Source organism: Oryctolagus cuniculus, chromosome 7, assembly GCF_051225735.1.
Source record: "Oryctolagus cuniculus isolate XC-2025 breed Fujian yellow rabbit chromosome 7, ASM5122573v1, whole genome shotgun sequence".
Taxonomy (NCBI): Eukaryota; Metazoa; Chordata; class Mammalia; order Lagomorpha; family Leporidae; genus Oryctolagus; species Oryctolagus cuniculus.
In genome coordinates, this window is record NC_142873.1 from 77,435,560 (window position 1) to 77,453,468 (window position 17,909).

The 17,909-nt window shown below is 42.7% G+C and overlaps 1 protein-coding gene across 1 annotated transcript; it reads left to right on the top strand.

The window, feature by feature from the left end:
• The first annotated feature begins 914 nt into the window (after positions 1-914).
• Positions 915-16,391, top strand: DNTTIP2 (deoxynucleotidyltransferase terminal interacting protein 2). Its single transcript, XM_002715851.6, has 7 exons — positions 915-1,019; positions 1,866-3,460; positions 7,730-7,868; positions 10,304-10,399; positions 11,228-11,392; positions 13,422-13,531; positions 14,412-16,391. The coding sequence occupies exons 1-7, from the start codon at positions 948-950 to the stop codon at positions 14,503-14,505; spliced, it is 2,271 nt and encodes a 756-aa protein (XP_002715897.3). The 5' UTR covers positions 915-947; the 3' UTR covers positions 14,506-16,391.
• The last annotated feature ends 1,518 nt before the right edge of the window (positions 16,392-17,909 follow it).

The window sequence follows — 17,909 nt, forward strand, 5'->3', positions numbered from 1 at the left end:
GTAAAGTGAAGTTTAAGAAGTCAAGACCACATTCTTAAAGATCCACACAACACTTAATTTATATGTAAGAGGCCAAAACTTTGTCACTTGGCACATCTGGCTGCAAAGGACCCTAACAGGCGCTGTTGAGCTGGGAGACAAAATGTGACTCTAAGAAACAAGTCCCCAGCAAGCCACATAAGAAGGGCCTCTGTTGCTCAAAAGGAATGAAGCCTGGCTTCAAACCCCGGGCCTTGTGCCCCCTCCAGCCTGAACCCTGGTTCTCCCTAAAATAAAATACTTTCTGCCTTAAGAAGCCACCTCTTTGTCTTCTTTGAACGCTAAAAATCCTGAAACCTAATTAAAAGCTCCAAAATACTCTGAACCTCGCAGTCTCTTCATTTCACTGAAAATAAAAATTACCGCTCTCCTTCACAATTTCACATTTCATTGTCTGCTCATCCCGAACCCCTTAAACTCCATCTATTTCTATTATATGCTTCCTAACGAGGCTCTGAGTTCCTGGAAGCACTGAACATAGACCTTAAGTCCAACGAAGTTTAAAATTTTATTTATGCTTTCCTTCACAAATAATACACGTGGTACACTGTAAAAAATAGAAAGCAGACGTCCCCATGGGTCACATCCATGAGATATTCAGAAAGTGAGGCGAATACCGGGGTTTCAGTTTGTTCACTCTTTGTCACACGCTGTGGGTTTCGCTACTCCCTTAGAGGCCACTCCCAGAAAAAGGCTTGCTTTAATTCCACATCACAAACGCGAATGTTCAGAGGTGATCTCCACCTTGAACCGCCCCTGCCTGAGAGGGCAGGCCGAAGACAGGTACGAGATTCTCACGAGTTCCGGAATCCGCTCGGAAAACGCAGGCGCGGCACCTCTGACGTATTTCCGGGGCGCCAGAGCGAAAGGAAGTCGTGGTGCCGGTGGGCGATCCGGAAATCGGGAAGATGGTGGTCACCAGATCGGCACGAAAGCGGGCGGTGAACCAAGCCTCGTCGCCTGGAAGTTCCCAGCAGAAGGTAGGTGATCCGACTTCTCCCTGTGTTTCCTGGCCGCTTCGCACAGCGACGCCGCGACGCGGAGGTCCGGCGGAGCGTGAGGGGAACCCATGGGGCGAGGCCAGGAGTTTTCGCGCCATGCAGTGTACTTGATCTCCCACCTGACCTTTCGTGGAAACTTTAGTCCTCGCACAGTCCTTTAAGGCATTTCTGAGGCTAGGTAACTTACGTTGGGTTGTTCAGGTACTTTTAAGCTTCTTAGCCCCGCGCCAAGGAGCGTGAATTCCTACCACCGCACACGTGAGTCTCGTTTGGTGGGACTGGGGAGAAGAGCGTAATTTCCGCGTGGGAAGGCTGGCAGTGAGCCAGCACCACCTCCTTATGATGTGAGGCGGGCTGTGGTGATGCCGCCTCGGACTCAGCGGCTGCTGTCGTCTGCTGCCACATTCTAACTGCAGAGAAGGGAAGGGACCGGCAGTTTCTTGTCTGTGAAGGCAAAGGCAGCGGCCGATGCCATTGTGTGTTTCTTAACACAGCTTTGCTCAGAGTTAATATTTGCCTTCTCTCCTCTTGTACAATCGACCAGAATGTTGATACACCTCGCATATTTGACTTTGAGTAAAGAAAATTCTCTTTTTAATTCGTCTGCTACCAGAAGTCAAATCTAGGACTAAGATGGGTAAACCAAATGCACGGTCAGATCCAGCATTTAAATAGTTGACTTTTTTAAAATCATGAGTTTGGTTGTTTTGTAGTAATCTTGCTTACTTGGCTTTGTTTGTTTTAGTGGACTTTTAAGTTGTACTTATTTATTTTCTCCTTGTCCCAGCCCTGCCTAAATTACAGTGTGTTGTCTTTGGCCTGCAGAATTCTGCTGCTGGAGGGAATCAAGAATATCCAGAAAGAAGGCTGGGCTCTGGATCTGATGACCGGGAACAGAGTTCGATCTCTCGAAATCCTAAATCCAAAAAGAGGAAGGATGGACCTGCCAGCACACTATCCGGGATAACTGAACCATCTGATGGAGAGACCTCTGAGGCAGAGTCAAATTATTCTGTGTCTGAGACCCAGGAGCCCATTTTAAGAATAACTAGGAGGAGGCAAATCTTAATTGCACCCACCCCAGTGTCTAGTGTTAGAAAAAGGCTGAAAGTAACCCCAGTAAATGAATCTCATACTGAAGAAGTTGTTTCTGAAGCAGAATCTCATGCTTCAGGTGTTTCTAGAATTGCGCCTTCCACAGAGCTAACTACAAGAACCCAAAGATGTACAGATAAATCTATAACAGATCCAAGCCAAGACTCACATGCTGAAGCTGTATCTGATGCTGAGTCATCATGCTCAAACATTTCATTTTCTGGAATTGCACCTAAGAGAACCACCAGGAGTAAGCCAAGCAAGTTACAGACACAAATTGAGAAGAAAGATACTAAAATTGGCCCAAGAAATGAAAAGCAAATCATTGATACGCCTGTGAACTCAGAGGACTTGGATACCAAACGGACTTCTCATTTACAAGCAAGCTCTCTTTCTCAGATCAATAAATCAAATGTCTGTAGTAATGAAATTCATAATGACTTTGATGATTCCTTCCACGTAAGTTCAGAAAAAATACTGACAGTGCGGAAACACCAGTATTCTAATGAAAGAGAGAAAGGACAGGCCAGAGTTGTATCTCCTAAAGAAACAAAACAGAATTGTAAGAGTTTGGATGAAGACAGCAATGAAATAATAAATGAGGGAAAAGAAATGAATGAGAACTCCTCTCAGTTGAGTCTTTCTAAATTTCAGGACGCTAGCCCTCAGCAATTAGCTTCTCAGAAGCATTCAACCCCCCGTAACAAAACCCCTTCAGAGCCCTCACATCTGAATTGTGAGGCTGTAATGAAATCGTTAGCCCAAACATTTGCAGTCGTGGAAGTGAATAGATGGAATGAAGAAAGAAACAGCCCCGTAAAAACAAGTGACTTAACAAAGTTTGGTAATGGTGATGATAGTGATAATGAAGAGTCCACAGTTGTAAGTGTCAGTGATGATAGGAACCATGATGAAAGGAATGTAGATCTTGAATGTGATACCACACTAAAGTCTGCACTCGGCACATCTCAGGATATTGACGGTCCTGTTTTATTAGTTCTAAGCAGTGATGAAAGCCAGCAGTCTGAAAACAGTGAAGATGAAGAGGATACCTTGTGTTTTGTTGAAAATAGTGGCCAGAAAAAGTCATTAAGTGGCAATTCGGGAGATAAGTCGGGTGGCAATGAATTGTTTGTGATTGACACAACTCCTGGATTGAGTGCTGATAAAAATTTTTACTTGGAAGAGGAAGATAAGGTAAAAGAGGTTGCCATTGAAGAAGAGGAGGAAGAGGAAAGTGAAGAAGAACCTTCAGATCATGATAAAAATAAAGATGCGGAGTTTAGTGATGAAGACGACTTACTAAATAACACAAAGTCTAAACTGTAAGTTTTACCTCTTTTTTTTTTAAAGATTTATTTTATTTGAAAGGCAGAGTGACAGAGATCTCTTGTCTGCTGGTTCAGTCCCCAAATGCCTGCAGCCAACTGGCAGCAGGACTAGGCCAGGCTGAAGCTAGGAGCCAGTAACTCCATCCAGGTCTCGCACATGGACAACGGGCCCAGGCACCTGAGGCATCATCCACTGCCTCCGAGGTGCATTAACAGGGATGCTGGCTCAGAAGTATGGAGTGGCCAGTCCTTGAACTGGTACTCTACTATAGAATGTGGGTGTCCCAAGCAGCAGCTTAACCCACTGTGCCAAAATGCCCACCTTTATTTTTTTTTAAGTAAAGTTTTGATAGATATTTCAAGTGGTTAATTTACCATAAAAGTATTAAATACTAGAAAGCATAGGAATTGAGAAAATTACTGCCCTGGGTTCTATGGGGAAGAGCTCTTCTGTCCAGCATTTCCCTCATCTTTGTACCATTGTTAGTCATATTCTTCCCAGCAGTGACAGCTAAAAGTGCTGCTTTTGGTCATAGATTACAAATTATCTGTTGGGATTTTTTTTTCCATGGTTGTTAAGAGCAATATAAAAGGAAGAAAGTAACTTATTTTTAATTTTTTCTACATGTTAATTGTAGAGAAATTGAAAAATATAGAAAATAAACTGCTGTAATCCCATCTTTTATCTATTGAAAAGCTCTAATATTTGGTGCTTTTTTTTTCCAGTATTTTTTTTTTTTTTTTTTTTGACAGAGTAGACAGTGAGAGAGAGAGAGAGAAAGGTCTTCCATTTCCGTTGGTTCACCCTCCAATGGCCGCCACGGCCGGCGCACCGCGCTGATCCAAAGGCAGGAGCCAGGTGCCTATCCTGGTCTCCCATGGGGTGCAGGGCCCAAGCACCTGGGCCATCCTCCACTGCACTCCCTGGCCACAGCAGAGAGCTGGCCTGGAAGAGGGGCAACCGGGACAGAATCCGGTGCCCCAACCGGAACTAGAACCTGGTGTGCCGGCGCAGCAAGGCTGAGGATTAGCCTAGTGAGCCGCAGTGCCGGCCAGTATTTTTGTTTTCAAACTTGTTTTTCTTTGTCATAGATCCCTGGTGCCAGTGTATCCACTGGAAATATAGGCAGCCTTCTAAGGCACTATATAACAACAGATGCCAAGTCTTAATCAGTGAAATCAGTCTCTGAGGCTAGGCTCAGGCATACTTACCTTTTTAAAGGCATACTATTCCTCCCCACACTAAATCTAGTGTATGTTTTGAGTTAAGAAATACTGCCAAAGCATTGCAATAGAATGATACTAAGTTTATATAAATAGGGAAGAGAATGACTTAACTGCAAGGGTACTTTTTTTTAAGATTTTATTTGTTTATTTAAAAGGTAGAATTGCGGACAGTGAGAGGAAGAGACAGAGACAAAGGTCTTCCATCCGCTGGTTCACTCCCAGATGGCCGCAACAGCTGGAGCTGGGCTGATCTGAAGCTAGGAGCCAGTAGCTTCTGGGTCTCCCATGTGGGCGCAGGGGCCCAAGCGCTTGGGCCATCTTCTGCTTTCCCAAGCTATAATCAGAGGGCTGGATTGGAAGAGGAGCAGCCATGGGATGCCAGTGCCACCAGCGGAAGATAAACCTGTGCCACAGCACTGGCCCCACAAGGGTACTTTATAAAAAGTATCCTTCTGAGGCTGGTGTTGTGGATAGTGGGTAAGGACACCAACTGTGACACCGGCATCCCATATGGGCTCTGGTTCTTGTCCTAGCTGCTCCACTTTCCAGCTTCCTGTTAATGGCCTGGGAAAGATAGCAGAAGGTGATCCGGTGTTTTGTGCCCCTGCCACCCACATAGCAGACTTAGATGAAGCTCCTGGCTTCAGCCTGGCCCAGCCCTGCCTGTGTTGCAGCCATCTGAGGTGTGAACCAGTGGATGGACGATCAGTCTGTGTCTCTCCCTATCAATCTGTAACTCTGAATAAGTAAGTATTTAATAATAAAAGGATCCTTCCTTTGGTTACCAGTTATATAAAATAGAAATTCTCATATAAATGTAGCAGCAGCCTAAGCCAACTGTAGAAGGTTCTGAATCAGTATATCCCAGGGTGTGACATATTTCTTTTTCTTTGTTTCCCCCCCTGGATTTGAGAAACAGAGCTCCCAATCACTGCTTAATTTCTCAAATGCTCACAATAGCTGGGACAAAGCTGGGTGCCATGAACTCAGTCCAGGTCTCCCATGTGAATTGCAGAAACCAAGCTACCTGAGCCATCACTAATACTTCTCAGGGTCTGCATTAGAAGGCAGCTGGAGGGACCAGAGTTGTGGCATAGCAGGTAAAGCCTCTGTCTGTGATGCCAGCACCCTGTATGGATGCCGGTTCATGTCTCAGCTGTTCCACTTCCCATCCAGCCTCTGCTAATGGCCTGGGTGGAGCAGTGGAAGATGGCCCAAGTGTTTGGGCCCCTTGCCACCCTATGGGAGGCCCTGATGAATGAAACTCTTGTCTCCTGGCTTCAGCTTGGCCCAGCGCTGGCCATTGCAGTCACCTAGGGAGTGAGCCAGCGGATGGAAGATCTGTCTCTCTCTAATTCTGACTTTCAAAATAAATAAATGTTTTTAAAAAGGAGGAAGCTGGAGTCAGGAGTCAGAGCCAGGTATTCTGATGTGGGATGCAAATGTCTTAATCACTAGACTAAATGCCTACTCCTACATTTATGTGAGGTTTGTTTTCCAAAGAAGTATTGTTAAGGGGAACAAAATTACAAACCTACCTAGATGTGCTGTAAAGTTGTTGGAAAGTAAGTCACCTAGGTTTGTGGGTGGACATGTAGTGCCCAGGTCATTGAAAAAAAAATTTAGAAAAGCGGTGATAGAGGAGAGACAGAATGTCTGCCATCTGCTGATTCACACCCTAAAGGGCTGCAACAGCCAGGGCTGGTCCAGGCTGAAGCCAGAAGTCCAGAACTCCATCCCAGTCTTCATGTGGGTGACAGACCAAAGCATTTGAACCATCTGCAGGAATCTGGGTTGGAAACTGTGCAGCTGGGACTCGAACTAGTGCTCTTTTATGAGATGCTGGTGTTGCAAGCAGCAGTTCAATCTCCTGGGCCACAATGTAGGCCCAATATATATGTGTGTGTGTGTGTGTGTGTGTGTGTGTGTGTATATATATATATATATATATAAAATATTTAAATAAATCTAATATTTATTTATTTGAAAGAGAGAGGGAAAGACAGATTTTCCATCTGCTGGTTCAACTACCCAAATGGTGGCATCAGCTAAGGCTGGGCCAGGCCAATGTCATGAGCTTCATCTGGGTCTCCCATGTGAGTACAGGGACCCAAGTCCTTGGGACATCTGCTGCTTTCCCAGGCACATGAGCAGGGAGCTGGATCAGAAGTGGAGCAGCTGGGACTCGAGCTGGCACCCCATTCATAGTTTAACAAAAAAGCTAAATGGATACATGCTTATTGCTGTTGAAAACACTGAGACCCTACCAAGTGCTCTTAGTCACCCAGGAAAATATTCTAAGTTTTGATAATTTAGAAGTTTTACTTTATTCATTTTAGAGATGGAGTTATATACATTTACTAGCTTACCAACTATGAAGTTGAGCTGAATTGCCAGGTAATTCCCCATCTTTCTTTAATTATTTATTTATATAATCTGTGGGCATATTATATGACCTGATTTCCTTTAAGAAAACCTGAAGGGATGGGTGTTTAGCCCATTAGTTAAGATGTCCGTGTTGCACACTGGAGGACCTGGGTTCAATTCCCAGGCTCAGTTCCTAAATCCAGCTTCCTGCAAAAGCAGACCTTGGGAGGCAGAAGTGATGCCTCTAGTTGTTGGGCTCTGCCACCCACATGGGAGACCTGGATAGCATTCCTGGCTCCCAATTTTCATCCAGCCCAGCCCCAGCTGTTGTGGGCATTCAGAGAGTGAACTAGCTCGCTTTCTGCCTCTCATATAAATTGGTTTTTTAAAATGGAAAATCTGAAGAATAAATCTGGATGTGTTTCCAAAAAGTTTTAAAGATTCATTATTCATCCCAGAGTTGTTCTAAATGACTATACTAGGTTTAAGATGTATATTTATTCACACTTCTTCAGGAACTCTATTGTTTAAAAAAAAAAAAAAAAGCCTCTCTTTTTTGGTCATTGAAGTATAAAGGAAGAGGAAAATTAATTATTCTTAAAATGCAGTCTTCATTAGTTTCCATTTTGATTTAATGACTTGACCTTTAAGTGAAGATTTCTCTTTCAGTTTGAAGTTGACAAGCAGCAGCATAGACCCTGGTCTGAGTATCAAGCAGCTGGGTGGCTTGTATATTAATTTCAATGCAAACAAACTACAGTCTAACAAGAGAACCCTAACCCAGATCAAGGAGAAAAAGAAAAATGAGGTAAGTTACATGAATTATCCTGTTAGGTCTTCTTTTCTTTCTTTCTTTTTTTTTTTTTTTTTTTTTGACAGAGTGGACAGTGAGAGAGACAGAAAGAAAGGTCTTCCTTTTCCGTTGGTTCACCATCCCCCAATGGCTGCTGCGGCCGGCGCACCGCGCTGATCTGATGGCAGGAGCCAGGTGCTTCTCCTGGTCTCCCATGGGGTGCAGGGCCCAAGCACTTGGGCCATCCTCCACTGCACTTCCCTGGCCACAGCAGAGAGCTGGCCTGGAAGAGGGGCAACCAGGACAGAATCCAGTGCCCCAACCAGGACTAGAACCCGGTGTGCCGGCACCACTAGGCGGAGGATTAGCCTGTTGAGCCGCGGCGCCCGCTGCAGGCATTTCTTTTTTTTTTTTTTTTTTTTTTTTTTTTTTGACAGGCAGAGTGGACAGTGAGAGAGAGAGACAGAGAGAAAGGTCTTCCTTTTTTTGCCGTTGGTTCACCCTCCAATGGCCGCCGCGGTTGGCGCGCTGCGGCCGGCGCACCGCGCTGATCCGATGGCAGGAGCCAGGAGCCAGGTGCTTTTCCTGGTCTCCCATAGGGTGCAGGGCCCAAGCACCTGGGCCATCCTCCACTGCACTCCCTGGCCACAGCAGAGGGCTGGCCTGGAAGAGGGGCAACCGGGACAGAATCCGGCGCCCCTACCGGGACTAGAACCCGGTGTGCCGGCGCCGCTAGGCGGAGGATTAGCCTAGTGAGCCGCGGCGCCGGCTAAATTTCTAAAAAGCTATTTTAGTAGCATCCCTATTGATCTTGCTGTTTTCTTAGTTCCTCAAGCCGTCCTCCTTTCTTCTGCTAGATCTCTCTGAAAACACAAATCTGACATGGTTTTGTCCTGCTTAAGTCCTTCAGTGATTTCTCAGAGGCTTCAGGGTGCTGCTGTACTGCTAGCTTGTCTGCTTACCTGCTAAATTCTTGCCATTGGATGCTACTGAAATTCCCTAAACATACGTGCTCTTTTGAAGACCAATGAAATGTCACAGATGACTGCCTTGGGAAATGTGCTTTGACTACCATCCCTCCAGTACTTCCCCCCACCTCCTCTGTGCTTCTGTAACACCTGAAAGGAAAGGTCGGTCACCACCAAACACACCAGACACCAGAGTAAAGGAAAGATTTATTGTTGGGTGGGGGAAACCTGACAGGCTGCCTCACCATGTGTAAGGGAAATAGCAGCCTGTTCTAGAACAGGTCTTACATAGTTCTGTAGAAGTAAGGAAGTGGGAGCAGTGAATCCCATTAGGATGGGGGTGGAGCTGACGCTTGTGGTTGGGCCATTTGGTCACCTGACTTCTGGTAAGCCAGGCTGAGCTTAGGATTGAAGCTTAATGGTACAAGATGGTGACAGGGCCAGAGCCAAAGATGGCGTCTGAGGCTTAGATGGCACTGTAGATTTTTGCGAATGACACCCAGTATAGGTCAGATTCATTGTCGTGTGATGTAATTGTTAATTTACTGTCTTTTACCTTTGCATTCTTAAGGTTTCTCCATCTCAGTTCCACTGATGTGTTTTGGGCTATATAATTCTTTGTTGTGGGAGGATGTCCTGTGCATTGTATGATGTTTAGCCCCGTGTTTGGTTTCTACCAACTAGATGTCAGTATCATTGTTCCCTCCCCTCACCACCACCAAAAATGTGTCTACCTATTGCCACTTGCTCACAGTTGAGAACCAGTGTTCTAGAGCCTAGTATAGGACTTGACAGACAGCAGTCTCTTTATTATCTATTAGGCATATGTTATGGTCGCTTTTCTGAGTGACAAAAAAGCCTAGACCGCTGTTGTGTGACCCAGAAACTCTATAGACCTGAGCCTGAAGTGTGTGTCTGACTTAATTTCTGAATTGATAATTTCAGAAGTCATTGTCAGAAGAATGCTTGAGTTGTATTTCCGAGAACCATTTTGTAGGCTCAGGAGCAGTCTTACTTGGGTCTTGCAAGTAAGGAAAATACTAAATATCCTGAAACCACTTTTTTTTTTTTTTTTTAATGATTTACTTATTTCTTTGAAAGAATTACAGAGAGAGAGAGGGAGAGAAGATATCTTCCACCTGCTGGTTCACTCTCCAAATAGCCAGCCCTGGTGGCCAGAGCCAGGAGCTTCTTCCGAGTCTGCTACTTTCCCAGGCACATTAGCAGGGAGCTGGATTGGAAGTGGAGCATTTGGGACTCCAACTGGCGTCTGTATGGAATGCCAGCACTGCAGTGGCAGCCCCTGAAGCCTCTTTTTAATCACAGTTTTATGAAACTAATTATCCTGGGCAACTCACAAAAATAGAGGTCTTTTAGGAAAACATACAGGTTTGACTACAATTTTAAGACTTAGAAAAGTTTAAAATGTTTAAAAAATTGTATAACATTCTGACATTTTAAAGGCAACCTTAATTTTTATAGCTTCTGCAGAAAACCGTCATTACACCTGAATTTGAAAAAAATGACTGTGTCCCACCATATAGTGAATCAAAGCATCAGCTTCAGAAAAAACGCAAGGTAAGAAAATTAATGTATTATTTTAGAATGCTTAGAGGTGTCTGACTGTAAATTTCAGCTTATACAACATATTTGGTCTATACATATAATTCAAAAGAAAGTTATCATAGATATCTAAGAAATGCAAGTACAGTTTTATTTACCTTAAAAAGAGTGAAAGCCAAAAATTTAAGGTTACTATCCACAAGGCCAGGAACTTTGTTGCCAGCTTTTGTAGGGGTTTTAATGTAGCCCACTAAAAACCCTGATCTACTTAGTCTGCCAAATAAGAAAATGGAAAATGTTTTCTTTAGTAATGTAGTGGGGAAAATGTCCTTTTGTTGTGTGGATGAAACAAATAACTTGCTAAGAGTTTTCAAAGGAATAATGATTTTTTTATGTTAAAAATAATACTATTTGATACTATTGGAGTGAGTGGCTCTCTTAGACCTGAGTGACTGAATAAAAAAGTTAATGTTTATATAAACTCCAGAAGTGAAAATGTTTTTATATATTATATCTTATTTGGGCTATCTTAGATAATAAAATTTGAAAGCTATGTGTTGTTCTCCCAGCAAGTCTTCAGGTACTTGCTGAGAGACAAAGTAGATTTTTAAAATGCCCTCATTTATGAAACATAGTGTACCTAGTTTATAAAAAAAAAAAAAAGTGATTTAATTTCTTTTATAAAGATGATTCTGGAAATAAATGTTTTGTTATAAAGTAACCATTTTTTTTAACCATTTGTTTTTAATTCAAAAAATCTTCTGTATTATTGTGGGGGGGACTAAAATGTATACTTACAGCTTATCAAAGTTAGAACGTTTATTTTTGAAATCTGGATTTCAGAAAGAGCGACAAAAAACTGCGGGTGATGGCTGGTTTGGTATGAAAGCTCCAGAATTGACAGATGAACTGAAAAATGATCTCAAAGCTCTGAAGATGAGAGCAAGCATGGACCCAAAAAGGTTTTATAAGAAAAATGATAGAGATGGCTTTCCCAAGTATTTCCAGGTATGACACAGACAGAAGTCATGATATTCAATGGTTTTTACTTTGGGTAATAATAATGATCTGTTTATTTTTAAAATAGAGGAATATTTACAATGTATATGCTTCATTTGGGCAATATCTGCTTAGCTATATAACAGTATGGACACAGTTCAGATAACCACTGGCTTATAATGGGCTCCCATGTAAATAGTGTTTCAAATAGTAGCTAGCTTTCCAGGTCAGCTCGCTAAAAGTCAATGAACCTGTAAGGTTCGGTATATGAATAATACTAGCCTAAGAGCAAGAGGCCATGCGGTGGGGTATAGGGGTGGTGTTGAAGTACAGCAAGTTATACCACCATCTGTGATGCTGGCCTCCAATATCAGAATGCTGGTTCGAGTCTCAGCTGCTCCCCTTACAATCCAGCTCCCTGCTAATGCTCATGGGAAAAGCAACAGAAGATAGCCCAAATACTTGGGTCCCTGCTACCCACTTGGGAGACCCGAATGGAGTTCCTGGCTTCTGGCTTTGTCCTGGCGCAGCCCCAGCAGCCATTTGAGGAGTGTACCAGGGAATGGAAGATCTCCTCTATGTCTATCTTTCACTCTGCCTCTGAAATAAAATTATTTTTTAAAGAGTCCATGGAGGATGGAGGGGGAAGTAGCAGTCATTTTACTAATTCCATCTTGTTAAGGTAGAGGGACATCCCCAGGCAGCTTCTGAAAGGAGTTAAAAAGCTAGTTTTCAAGGTGTTTTAAGATGAAAGCTTAGTTGATTTATGCTCTTCAAGTTCATTTTATTGTTACCTTTTTTTTATTAATCTAGATTACTAGAGCTTTAGGTTTTTGGTGTTTGTTTGTTTGTTTGTTTTAAAGATTTTTATTTATATATTTGAGAGGTAGAGTTACAGAGAGAGGGAGTGATAGAAAGGTCCTGCATCCACTGGTGGCCCAATGGCCGGAGCTGAGCCAATCCAAAGCCAGGAGCCAGGAGCTTCTTCCAGGTCTTCCATGTTGAATGCAGGGGCCCAAGAACTTGGGCCACCTTCCATTGCTTTCTCAGGCCATAAGCAGAGAAGGAGCAGCTGGGACCCAAACCAGCGCCCATATCAGGTACTGGTGCCATAGGTGGAGGCTTAAGCTTCACCACAACACTGGCCCCTAGAGCTTTAATTTTTTTTTTTTTTAATCTTCTTTAAGACAGGGGGCTCCTTGCAGGTGGCGTCCAGAAGTTCTGTTTATTTTACATTTAACACAGTTCCTGCCACACAGTAGACACTCTGTAAATGTTAATTGGATGAATGAACAGATGTAGAAAGGTCACTAAGTAGGTTCTATGCTTGCAGTGTTTATCATAATCTGGAGATCAAATAGGTCTGTGGTAGAATTTATTTCATTGAATTAGGAAGGTAAAAAGTATATATTACTGGTGTACTTTTTCTCCTGTACTTATGAATTTACAGAAAATTCTGGATCTACTCAACTAAAAAGAAAAATCATTAGTAGCACCAATGTGTTGACGGAATAGAGGATTTTTTTTTTTCTTTTTCTTTTTTGACAGGCAGAGTGGATAGTGAGAGACAGAGAGACAGAGAGAAAGGTCTTCCTTTGCCGTTGGTTCACCCTCCAATGGCCGCCGCGGCCGGCGCACCGCGCTGATCCGATGGCAGGAGCCAGGTGCTTCTCCTGGTTTCCCATGGGGTGCAGGGCCCAACCACTTGGGCCATCCTCCACTGCACTCCCTGGCCACAGCAGAGAGCTGGCCTGGAAGAGGGGCAACCGGGACAGAATCCGGCGCCCCGAGCGGGACTAGAACCCGGTGTGCCGGCGCCACAAGGTGGAGGATTAGCCTAGTGAGCCGTGGCGCCAGCCGAGGATTTATTTTTGTTTAAAAAAAAAAAAAAGATAGCAAGGCTAACTTTAATATTGGTATAATGTAACCTGTGTTTCTTATTCCTTTCTGTAAATAGACTTTATTAGGGCTACACTGCAATATGAAAGTAACTTGGCATTGAGGTATTGTATGACTTATTTCAATTAATTGTTTCTAGGTTGGAACTATCGTTGACAATCCAGCTGACTTCTACCATTCACGAATTCCTAAGAAGCAAAGGAAAAGGACTATTGTGGATGAACTGCTGGCTGATTCTGAGTTTAGAAGGTAAAGGAATTATTTCATTTTATAATATGTATATGCATGCATGTGTAAAGTTTCAGGTAACTGAAAAAGATTACCTCATTTAAAATAAGAATCTATTATATTTTCATGAACATAATAAATATACTTTAGGGCATGTTTCTTTAATGTCTAGCTTAATTAAAGACAGAGGCTGATACCTACTTCTGCAGATACCATGTAGCCTCTGAAAAACTCCACTGTGCAGGTGAGAAAATGAGGGTGAAAAGGGCAGTAATCACTTAGTATATGTACGGAAGTAGTTGGACCCCTTGAAAGGATCTCATCCACAGATCACTCAGACTCCTGTTGGTCTAAATGAGGATACTTCATGGAAAACCAGAATAAAAAGGTTTATTTTGGTGCCCCAAAAAATTGAAATCCAGGCATAGTTTTTCCATAATACACATTTTCTACAAACTTTTTGGAGATCTCATATGCATGAATTTAAAAATTTTTAATTCCATTTTCTGTGATAACAACATTTTTAAGGTTCTAAGAAGTCGATACCATATTGTGTATATTCAGATAAATATGTCTGATTTGTTTAGTCCTTTTCATTTTTGTTTCACAAAAGTGTTTAAAGCCATTTGACATCACCTAGTAGATGGCTCTCTGGTTACTCAAGGTTTTCAAAAATCTCATTTTATCATTTTATCACTAAATTGCAGGCTGTGTTGTAGCTGTCTTGTCTACTGCTCTATCCCAGCTCCAAGTTTGACTCCTCTCACAGGGTGGCAGCTTCGTACATAGATGGTGACACTGCATGAAAGATTTTAGATTTAGGATTCCCTCCCCAAATTATGAACTTTCAGTGTCTGATTTTCTGTACTTCACAACCTAAAGGTCTGATTTTTCTGTTTAGGTATAACCGAAGGAAGTACTCAGAGATCATGGCTGAAAAAGCAGCAAATGCAGCAGGAAAAAAGTTTCGAAAGAAGAAGAAATTCCGCAATTAAGATTCACTCTGCAAGCCACTGCATTTATATCTCCTCTTTATTCATTTACTGAAGATGTTTTTAAACTAACACCATCACATAAATTAATGTAGACTGACCCTTTTTTTTATAGGGATTTCTATTTGGGACAGATAGGCTTGAGAGCCTTGACCCATGTGCTCCTTGAAATAAAAAATAGAGGTGTTTACAAGGGACCCATCCCAGCCTTGACTCTTTAAAGGCAAAAAGGAAGAACCTCAGTCACTTTAACAGAATTAATGTTTTTGTAAAGTTTTCAATGTTAAAGATTTTTTTAAAGATTTATTTATTTATTTGAAAGGCAGAGTTAGACTTTTGTCCACTGGTTCATTTCCCAAATGGCCACAACAGCTAGGGCTGGGCCAGGCCAAAGCCAGGAGCTTCTTCAGGGTCTCCCATGTGGGTGCAGGGTCCCAAGCACTTGGGCCATCCTCCACTGCTTTCCTGGGCACATTAGCAGGGAACTGGATTGGAAGTGGAGCACCAGGGACATGAACTGGCACACGTATGGGATACCTGCATCCCAGGTGGCAGCTTAACCATATGTGCTAAACACTGGCCCCTTAAAGATTTAATTTAAAAATATTTAGGAAGTATAAAGTTTACTGGCATGTTGAAAGAATTTTAAAAATTACGCATTTTGTGCAGAGTTAAGTTGCTGCTTGGGACACCCACAATCCAGATCTGAGTGCCTGGTTTGAGTCATGGCTATTCCACTTACAATCCGGCTTCCTGTTAGTATCTTGGGAGGACCAAATGACGGCTTAAGTAGTTGGATTACTGCCAATCATGTGAGGGACCTGGACTTGGTTCCAGGTTCCTGGCTTTGGCCTGGCCCAGCCCTGGCTATAGCAGACATTTTGGGAATGAACTAGTGGATGGGAGATCTCTTTCTCTCTCCTACCTTTCAAATAAAAGGAAAAAAAAAAATTAAAAAATTATCAGTGATACATAAACAGTTATGTAATTATTATGTAGTTTTGTATGTATATATGTATGGTAGGAAGGAAATGGCAGACAGGTAGTGCCTATAGTTAGCTACAAATTCAGATACAGAAAGTTGGTGAGGTCAGTATACAGAGAGATCGGTTTGTTTGCAGTATAAAAATCACAGTTGAAAACAAATGATAAAAACATTCCTGGAGCAAATGTATATTAGCATAAAACCAAGGAACTAGGTGAAGGGCTGTAAAGATAGGGCAGTAAAGATAGTTTCTTTAGCTTAACTGTGAAAAGATCCAGTTGTTGATCATTCAATAAATGTTTCTCTGTATAGAAAAGCTGAGAACTGTCCCAGTTACTTTCAAAGTGTGAACCAATTCCTCACCTGCCATATGATTTTCATGCTGTTTTCAGAATGCCAAAATAGACCGTATTGCTCTGTGCTTCAAAACTGTTGTTAAGGAGCATGCATTCTGACACAATGGAAACTGCTGCTTTGGATGACCAGCTCCCAAATAGGAATGCCTGGTTTGGGTCCCAGTTACTCTGTGCTTTTTTTTTTTTTTTTTTTTTTTTTGAGATTGATTTATTTGAAGAGCCAAGTCCAGTTTCCCACTTGAAGCCAGGTGGTTCCTATTAAGGGTAGGGCATGGTAGATGGGGATGATGGAAAACAAGTTGTTCTATCACAGCTTACCTGGGAACTACTGCAGTCAGGCTGTTGTATGAAAGTATTTTTTAAAAGTGGTACTTTTTTTCCCATTGGCTACCATTCCTTACAGTTAAAACCTCCTTGGTCAGGATTACAAAGCAGATACTAATAGGGTTCAAATACTAAAATCCTGACCTCAAATCCTCTGATGTGCTGAAATACCAAGGTCTTGTTCATTATGGTAAAAAAAACTGAAATAAATCTCTGTGGAAGCATTCCTTGACCTTTTCCAATGGTAAGAAAGAAATATGTACTGTAGTCAGCTACATGAAAACAGATTTTTGTTTGAGAGGCTTTAGTCTTCTCTCCATGTACTCCTTGCTCAGGGAAGTTATGGTTATGAAGCCACCATGGTTCACTGCTCCTCTACTCATGCCCAAAACTTCACTTTGTGCTGCCCATTAGCCATTTTTCTCTCTGCTCTCTGTAAGGAGCCATGTTCCCCGGATTTGCTTTGACTGACTTCCCATGCCTGAAGGGCATGAGGAGGGGAAAACCCAGGGCATTTCTCTCTGCCTTGGGTTGGCTGACAGCTCTGCCATGGCCATCCCCTGGATGGTCCAGACTCTCAGGTTCTGCTGACACTGTCTCCTGCACTGTCCATCTGGCACTCGGTAGAGGTTCCTTCTGCTACAACCTCTGGGTTGCCTATACTTTCAGCATTTCCTTCACCAGTGCAACAATTCCTTGATTAAATTCTCCAGTGATATCCCCTGTCTATAGTCACAGAACCAGTGACTGTCATGTTTTGTTTCAGCATCATTAGCAAAGAGACTGCCAAGACTTCCCCCTTTCCTCTATGGACCCAGGACACAGGATTTTTACCTTAGAATGTGATCATCTGGGGGAAAAAATCCTCCAGAGGTGAGATTGGAGTGGGACCCTGTGCTGTCCCTTTATCTCCTCCCAAAGGCTAGTATATCAACCTAATACCAGAGCAACTACCTTAGAACAGGAGGTGGAAGCCATGTTTTGAGTATGAAAGAATAAGAAGGAACTTGGGTCTCATGACCAAATTAAGTAGCTGCTTATGAAAGCGAAATAAACCTATCAAAGCCACTTTCATTTTGGGTTTCCTGTGACAGCTTACACCGATCCTAAACAATGGAATTATCGATCCCTGGCTCCCTACTGCTCGCTAGGCCAAACTTTTTGAAAGATGTACTGCCTCATCTATATTTCCTTCTGGCATGATTCATTACAAAACCAGTACCCCAATTGTATATTTAATTGAATGTGGGTAAGATTATAAAAAACTTGCTGATGGATATAGAATGCTCCAGTTCCAGAAGAAGTAGAGTGAAACTGCTCCCACTCTGGTCTTTTAAAAGTCTGTACTGACCGCTGGCAGCAGTAAGATGGGAGCATCACCACCTCTCAGGCAGCTCCCACTTTGTCAGTACTTCCCTGGGGGTATGTAGTGGAGCTGTGGAAAAAGAACATAAAGAAAATGAGTCCTCGAACACAAACACCTCCTTCTCCATCTTCATGTTTTTATCTCCTCCCACTTCCCCCTTGGCTCAGAAATGCAGGCATTTCCCCCATTCCTAGGCTAATCCCTCTCCTGTGACTCCCATGAACATTTTGGCATCTTAATTTTCTCTTCTGTAAAATGGGGATACTTGTTAGGACCTGAGAGATAAGTAAATGACAAGGATTATATAGAATTACTGGCTTAAAGCAGGTGTTCAGAAAAATGTTAGCTGTCTCCCTTTTCTTCTTGCCTGCCTTCT

Bases quoted from the DNA above. Each gene is read 5' to 3' on its own strand.
- DNTTIP2 (XM_002715851.6), top strand. From the start codon at position 948: ATGGTGGTCACCAGATCGGCACGAAAGCGGGCGGTGAACCAAGCCTCG. The intron at 3,461-7,729 runs GTAAGTTTTACC...TTTCTCTTTCAG, and splicing joins AATAACACAAAGTCTAAACT to TTTGAAGTTGACAAGCAGCA. The intron at 11,393-13,421 runs GTATGACACAGA...AATTGTTTCTAG, and splicing joins GCTTTCCCAAGTATTTCCAG to GTTGGAACTATCGTTGACAA.